Source organism: Pimephales promelas, chromosome 11 (assembly GCF_988280905.1).
Source record: "Pimephales promelas chromosome 11, fPimPro1.hap1.1, whole genome shotgun sequence".
Classification (NCBI taxonomy): domain Eukaryota; kingdom Metazoa; phylum Chordata; class Actinopteri; order Cypriniformes; family Leuciscidae; genus Pimephales; species Pimephales promelas.
In genome coordinates, this window is record NC_142779.1 from 10211425 (window position 1) to 10220074 (window position 8650).

At 39.4% G+C, this 8650-nt stretch overlaps 1 protein-coding gene across 2 annotated transcripts in view; it reads left to right on the forward strand.

The window, feature by feature from the left end:
- The window catches only part of camkmt (calmodulin-lysine N-methyltransferase), a 103779-nt gene extending 97184 nt beyond the window's left edge, over positions 1-6595 (forward strand). The window contains exon 11 of one of the 2 annotated variants that reach the window (XM_039672370.2): positions 5182-6595. In XM_039672370.2, the coding sequence (XP_039528304.1) occupies positions 5182-5274 (93 nt within the window). In that variant the 3' untranslated portion in view covers positions 5275-6595. The remainder of the gene's footprint in view (positions 1-5181) is intronic. The other variant, XM_039672371.2, reaches the window with a different exon arrangement.
- The last annotated feature ends 2055 nt before the right edge of the window (positions 6596-8650 follow it).

Below are 8650 nucleotides of genomic sequence, written 5' to 3' on the forward strand. Positions count from 1 at the left end.
CTTATGAAACTTATGCTTTGTTATTTATTTATTAAATGAGTGATCGTTTCGCTTGATAAAACCCTTATTCATCGTCTGGAATCATTTAAAGCCCTTTGAACAGTTTGCACTGAAAGTGTCTGTTGGACCTTGAACCGTTTGGTTCCCAGTGAAGTCCATTGTGGAGAAAAATCCTGGAATGTTTTCATCAAAAACATTAATTTCTTTTCGACTGAAGTAAAAAAGACATGGACATCTTGGATGACATGGGGGTGAGTAAATTATCAGCAAAAGTTTTTTTTTAAAAGTGAACTACTCCTTTAACTAATTTTTTGGACCAAGATAGAACAACTTAACTTAAACTGAACTTCCTTATGAATACTTTTGAATCCAGTTTCCTGTAGATTTCAATTCAGCATCCTGTAGGGAGTGGCCGGCTCAATTCCAATTCACACTCATAAACTGATGGGGATCCCATTCTTAAAATTCAGAATTTTACCCAACCCCTGTTAAACGTCACAAAAGAGTTAAATGAACGAGCTGTGATTTTATTTTCAGCCAACCGGATCAACTCTCTCTGCCTGTGAACCACTGCAGGTTTGCAGAGAGGCCATGCGGTGGACGTCTTCAGCAAAACGTGTGAAATCGCACCTTTAAGTATTGTAAAAAGATGAGTAAATGCGGTGTCACCCTTGCTCATTTGCACACACACACAACTAGCTAATGCAGTCAGCTTGTCATTGTGTTTCCCCGATGCACCTGAAGTCTAACGGGATCATTTTGAGCCAGACCACCTACTGTGTTTCTGTGCGGATAATGACATGAGCAGCGAGGGGCCAAGATAGCTGAGTCAAGAGTCCCCCTGTTCGCGTCTTTACTCTCGGTTTGTCGTCAGTTCACGCAGCTGTGTGTGTGATATGAGGGGCGAGCTGAAGTGCCCTCATCATATCTCAAAGTGATTAATTCCTCTTTCTTATCTTCTGATGAACACCCTGCCCCCTGCGAGTGTGCGTCGGGTGAGAAACGTACGGAGAGAAGTGCACAAAGAAACGCACGGCAGACAATGGATCACATGCCCCACCTCCTTCAGAATCCCAAATCACAGCGCTCCATTATAGCAGCGTCGGCGGGCCCCTCCCGGACTGACACGTACGGTCGTCTGTCGCTTCTCACCTCCAGCCAGCCTCTGATGTCTTGGAGATTGAAGTGTTTCCTTTAAGACCCTAAATCTCCTCCCTCCCTCCCGTGTGCGCAGGCCGGGCCGGCCGCGGATGGGGCTCTCAGCGGTGTGGGGACGTGGCGAGGGGGCTGTGTGTTATCCTCTTATCCCCACTGTTCTGGAATAGAGCACCAGCAGCTGGAGGACTGCAAGCCGCCTGATAATGCAACTATTTTCGACTCGGCCATCTTAATCTTGTTACTCAAATGGTTGTGAAGGGAGTCATGAATTTTAATTCAGACATCCCCCGTTCACACCCACACATATACATACACATATTAACTTAATCTCTCTACATCCTCCCCAACTTCCAGCTGTCTGTCTGGCCGTATCTGCTCTCTTGCGCGCTCAACACCCAAATCTATCCATTTCTGGAGCCTGTAGAGCGAGCATCCGGTTTGTCCGTTTCATCCCGTGCTTTCTAAAGAACGCCTCTCGCTCTCCTTGTTGCGGAAAGCGGGCTGAGGGGGAAAGAGGAGAGGGAGGGAAAAGCAGCAATAAAATAAATGACTTGCATCTTGGCAGCCGCGCGATTAAAAAGTAGGAGCCGATTTATCCAGCCACCCATGAAGCTGATTAGCAGCCTGTGATCAGGAGGAACAGCTTTGCTTGTTAAACTTTTCACCTTTGCAAGCTCGCTGCCTTTTTCCCCTTCATCTCTCTCTCTCTCTTTCTCGCTTTCTAAGCTTCTTTGCTATATCACTCTCTAACGCTTTTATTGCTCCCTCTCTCGCTCGCTCGCTCTCTCATTCACTCACTCACACTCTCTCTCTTTCTGTTTCTCAATCCTAACTTCCATGTTGCTGTGTTACAATTCACAGGGTCCCCACAGTGATTCAGAAAAGGGGAAATCTGTAGACAACAAAATCGCAATGACAACAAACACGAACAACAGTATATATGCTCTTTCCATAAAAAATGTTAAGCAGCATTGTTTCAATTGTTTTCAACATTGCTGATAATAAGACATTTCTTGAGCAGCAAATCAGCATATTAGAATGATTTACATTTATTCATTTAGCTGACACTTTTATCCAAAGTGAATTTACAATTGCTATATATTGGTGTCGCACCGTGGATTCGAACCTGGGTCTCTCACACCAAAGGCATGCGTCTTACCCACTGCGCCATCACCACCCTTTCTGAAGGATCATGTGACTCTGAAGACCGATTGAAAAAATTAGAATTTAAAATGTGTTTACAGTTATTTTAAATTTTAATAATCTTTCACAATAAATGCAGCCTTGGTGAGCATAAGAGACTTCTTTAAAAACAGTTTAAAAAATCTTACCGACCCCAAACTTTTGAACGGTGGAGTGTGTACTATTGTGTGATATTTACTCATAATAATAGCATTTAATGCCCTTTCTTTATACCTCCAACTGTGTAAAAGCCTATGGTGAATTAAAGGGATAGTTCACCCACAAATGAAAAATCTGTCATCATTATTTACTTACCCCTATGTTGTAATAAACCTCTATGAGTTTCTTTCTTCAGCTGAACACAAATGAAGATATTTTTGAAGAATGATGCTTCGATAGTCGGGAAAAAAAAAAAGTAGATTGCTACTGTCTGGATACCAACATTCTTCAAAATATCATCTTTTGTGGTCAACAGAAGAAAGAAACTCATACAGGTTTAGAACAACATAGGGGTAAGTAAGTACCATTAAATGATGACAATTTTTATTTTTGGGTAACCTATCCCTTTAAGCTTAATAAAAACTCCTTTTCACATTTCATATAGAACTAAGAATGTGTGCAATGACTGATGGGTAAATTTCCCTCTCCAAATCATGTGATATATCAATGTGCACTTGTTCCCATTACTGTTTGCAGTGTTTCCCTTTGGACTAAACATATGGTTTGAAGTCTACTTTGCAGGTGATTTGAACACACCCCTCTCTTGCACAGCACACTCACTTGTCTGGCTTGGTGTGAATGTGTTGGTCTTCGCATTGGGCTTAGTGTTGGTCGGCTGGCTGCCCCGATTACAGAGAGGTCGCGGGTTCAAACATTGGCTGCTGTGTCGAGGGGTGGAGAGAGAGATAACGCACATGAAGGGCAAGAGAGCGGCCTTTCATCTGTTTTTATTTTATCTCGAGCCACAGAGAGGATGAGGGGAATGTTAGAGTAAGACAGAAAGAGAGAGTGTGTCCACGTGGGAATATCCAAGTGGTGTTAATACAGATTTTACGTTCATTTGTAATGGTTTATTCGCTGCTTGTAGCCAATGGAGAACGTTTAGATACTTCTCAGTAATACTGTTTATAACATTCCCAGCTTGAAATAGACTTTTAATTTCACATGGCAATGATATGAGACGACGGATGGGTTGGTGTGTTCTGTATCTAAGAATACCCCACAAATATATTAACAAAGTTGTGGTAGTGATTGTGTATGTGACCTCTTCTGCGCTTCTCCAGCACATTTTAGTCGCTCTGAAAAGTATACATGCACGTCAACTGTGCTTGCTGTTTGGAGGGGTCTTATTTTCATAAATGAACTGCATATTTGTATTTCTAAGTGCTGTCGGAGTGTCTGATTGTTTGGGACAGGGCAGCGCCCCGGGGCAGAAGAGACTGGCAGCGCACTGAGTGTACTGCCACAACTCTAGAGTTCAGATGCTGGCAGAAAGGCAGACCCACAGGGCAGATTGTTCAGCAAGAGCTGCCTGACATTCACTTTGCAGGCGCCTCTACTCTAAGCGGGCCATTATGAAGCAGCTAGTGGGAATCTTGCCGCTTGTCCTTGTTTGTTAAAGGGAGTTCTAGCAGAGCATATCTGAAGAGTGAAGGGCATATCCCAGAAACTCTTTTTAAAATGAAATAAAATGTTCTTCTAATGTGTCAGAACATTTATGAAAGCAGTAGAGTAGGTTTCTTTTGAACATTTGTGTTGACACAACAAACCCAATCAACCCAAATCTTTACTATTTATTTTTTTTAATTATATAAATATATATTTTTTTCAAAATATATTTTAAATATTAATATAACTATTAATAATAATATAACTATATATATTTTAAAAAATACTTTTCAATCATTTAATTAATAATTTTTTATGGGTTTTGGATAATGAAATTATCATGAATAATTAATTCATAAATATAAAGTTTTGGGGTATCAGTGTTCTAATGCTGAAATAAAATAAAATATAAATATTAGATCATTTAATCTTAACCCTAACTTTTTCAGTTAGTTGCCAAGTCATTCTTTTGAATTAAACTTTTTAGGTTGAATTGCTAAAATTTAAATGGACTTAAAAGTAAATAGAATATTTTTAACTAATAAACATGACAAAACCACAACTACCATTAATTAAAAATTACAAAAAGTTTCAAATTAAAATATAAAAAATAAAAGCTCATTCAAAGTATTAATAAATACTATAATATTAAATATACAATACTGAAATAACACAGTTGGATAATCGCACCACATGACATTGTTCTGCCTGAACTAACCTTGTCATTAAAACGTCAAAATATCTGATCATTTTAAGAGACATTGAATTATAGCATCGTCATGAAGGTCATATCACTTCCTGTTTTTTCTGCATGTTTTTGCATGTAGGTCACGCCTCATGATTTTGCTACTAAACTAATTAATAAGCTTTTGTTTTCAGGAATTTTCTAATTTGAGGCATTTAATAATTTATGAATGATATCAGATCTGTCCTGATATCATGAAAATGCCTCATTTAAAGAATCACTGACACCTGGCAAAAAAAAAGATTTTTAATTCAGAAATTTAAAAAAAATGCTTGTCATTTAGTTGTGTTTTCAAGTCACTGTATGTGTAAATTAGTAATTATCTTTTTTTAATGAATGAATAGACTGTCATGTCATTGGCCCAGATATTTATATAGTACTATTATTTCAGATGTTTATATAAATACTATGAAACAATCCAAACATGTGCGTTATTGATTCAATAATGTCACGTTTAACTTCCTAAACATTTACATCTTGTTTTTCAGATGCAGAGAGAGGGAAAGGAGGTGTACGATGAAAACATCCACTATCCTCTTCTCCTCACTCTCACTCACGGGTCCAGTCCAGCCCTGATCTGATCTGATCTGAGCTGGGCAATGCCATCTCATGCCAGGCTGCCTTTCTGTACCCCGGCTTTGCCACTGTGTCCTCACCTCCTGTGCGTGTGCGCACACTCCTTATCACACTCCTCAAATACCTTTTTTAACAACCACGTGTGTGTGTGTGTGTGTGCTTTGAAAAGAAACTGTGTAGATGAGTTGCCATGTGTGCGTGTGCTTGACCTGTTTACTGTGCAATAACAGTGTGAAATGTGTTAAATGGGAATGGAGAACACATCCCTCCCTCTCGTCCTACAGACACTGCGGATGTGACGCTCGTTCGATGCCTGTGAGTATGCGTGATATGATATCAGAGATGATGTTTCAGGGCAGAACATTTCGAATTTCTGAATTCCACTCTGGAGGCTGATACAACTAATCAGGTTTGCAGGACTATCTTCGCCTCTTCACAAAGACGTAAATGAGGCCGTAGGGGCGTCTCGATCATGAGATCTTGTTATCATGATGACACCAGTTCATCGTTAGCTACTGATTCGGTACACTCGAAGCTTCATTCTGACACCAAAGGTTATGAAGGGTTGAGATGGATGCTGCTGCGGTGAATGTTATTTTCTTCACTGTGAAATGCTCTCACTTGGCATTTTTTTTATCGAAGAACTGACAAGATATGACAGATTAGGCCAGACTGAGACTGACGTGATATCTTGACAGTGTCACACGACCACCGGTAAGACCTGCAGCAGTGTTCTCCTCTGAGTCCTGTATGATTCGAGAGCACTCAGTGTGCACGCTAGACTAATGGCCTCATTAAAGAGATGATTTCCCTGTTTACTCACTCACCCTCATGTCTTTTGAAATCCGTTTTATTTTATTCTAACTTTAGTTAGAATGATAAATGGGTTATTTAAAGCAGAATGTCCAAACTGCTCTTTTCCATAGAATAAAGGTGAATGGTGACCATGACTGTCAAGCAATTTTCAATTTCAGACTTTTCTGCACACAACGGCTTAAGGGGACTTTGGAAAATAGCTTGAAAGTTTTGTGATGTTTTTATGGTGCCTTTTTTTGTCAGCCTCTGTTCACCATCATTCATTGTATGGGGAAACGTTCTACTAAATTTGTTTATGATGTGAATGAAAATAATACAGCTTTGGAATGAGGGAAATGAGACATGAGGGGATTGAAAATTTTGAGTGAACTATACCTTTAAATCAAAATTTTCTTAATGGATACAATTAGTAGAAGACGACAGTTGTTCTTGAATACGAAAGTTATGTTTTGGTATATGAAGAGTTCAGATGCAAAAGCCTCTAAGTGCCATTTGAAATTTTCTTCTAAAATGATCATTTTTATCGAGCTTGTATATTTAAGTTCAGTAATTTCACTTAAATGGCAATGAACATTACCTATTAATTGTCATTTAAGTGAAATTACTGAACTTAAATATACAAGCTTGATAAAAATGGTCATTTTAGAAGAAAATTTCAAATGGCATTTAGAGGCTTTTGCATCTGAACTCTTCATATATAAATCTGTTGGTTGATTTTATATAAATTTTTTCTGACACAGGGCTTTCCTATAACCCTTTTATCCTCCACTTTTTTCTGTTGGTGGTGAGCTGGTGACGCCTCATTCGGAGCTCTTTGGTCGGTTGTGAATTGTTCAGGGCTGTGTGCTTCTGCACTGTGATTACATTTGTACAAAACACAGACGAGTCCAAAGTGATTGTTTCTCGCTGACACTGCAGGTGCTTGTAAGGACTGTGATTAAATCATTGTTTTGAATCCTCCTGTGTTCTGGTCAATTTTTTTTTGTATCACTGAATAATTGATTTGTTGTGTGAAGTCTCATGGTTATAATAATTAATGCCCACATTTTGTTATTGTATTCAATGCATTAATTGTACAAATTAATTATTCTAATTGTTTTTTTTTTGGTCAAATGTTTGAGGCCAGAAGTCTGTGGGTGTGTGTGTTCCTTTAAAACCTGGAAATTAGTTTTAGGATTTAGAAGTTAAAGGAATAGTTTACATTGAAATGAATTTTTGATATGTTTTAGCTTACCTCAAGGGCATCCAAGATGTAGGTGTGTTTGTTTCCACATTATTTTCAATTTTGATATTTTTAGGTCAAACCGTTGTTGTCTGTCAGTCATATAATGCAGGTATATGGGGATCTCCTCAAAGAGCATGCACAGAGAAGTCCAAATTAAACATGATTTAATGACTCCTAAATGTAAGTAGACATTGATGGCCTAAGACACGAAACGAGCAGTTTGTGTGAGAAAACGAACAGTATTTATATAATTTTTACCTCTTGTGATCACAGCCACGTCCAACTGATCTGAAGGCACGGGCGCTTCGGTTTGCGCATGTGCCGGAAGTGATCGCTTGCGCGTGTACGTCACTCATTGATTACACAGAGATTTCGGAAGTTTTACCTTTCACTGTGAAGATCTAAACATATTTAGATATATCGAAATCGTCTTCTATTGCAATTTCCTGTATATCTAAATATGTTTCCTTTTGTATTAAAGGGATTTCTTGCAAAGACCTATCATTTTGAAGACCTCAATGTATCGCCATGAGCCGCGGGTATTCATTTTTACCTGTTACCTGTATACGTTTCTTTGAGTCTCAAAGTTATTGAAGCCATTGACTTGCATCCTATAAATCACCAAGGACCAAGGTTTCCAGCTAAAAATCTGTCTTACTATTCAACTGAAGAAAACAAAAAACATCTTGATGGCTTGAGGGTGAGTAAATTAACAGCACATTTTTATTTTTAAGTGATCTATCCCTTTAAGTTAGCATTTCCACTGGTGGTCTCACTTTTGCACCTGACTGTATGTCCTGCAGAGTCTCTGTACTGGTGGATGGCCTCACATGTGCCTAAGCTCACAGTTTGACTGTCACTCAGGCCTCTTCATTTCCCATGCTCTGATAGCCAACTGAAGCTCAGCTGTAGAGTCGCTATGCAGCTAATCCTGTCAGTCAGTCTATGGAAAAAAAAGAGAGAGGGGAGAGGAGGAGGAGGGGTAAAAAGGAACCCAACTCTGTCTTTTGAGATTTGAAAGAGGTCCGTTGTCCCCTCCCTCTGTCCCAGTAGAGGGAGAGAGCTCCCTGTTCACTACAAGGGCTCCATTAACTTGACCACTTGCCCTTTGCACACAAAGCCTGGGCCGGCCCACTGTCCCTCCCACCCAATTATGTGCGATTAAGCTCAGTGTGCTGTGTCAAGATGCAGAGGGACAGAGAGAGAGTCCAGATACTCTGTAAATGGAGTGAGAGAGTGAAAAATAGGAAAAGGGTAGTTATTAAAAGGCACTGCATGCCTGTAACCTGTAGTTTGGCTTATTGTCAGTCTAAAGTACATTGTTTGCTGTTGTGTAGTGC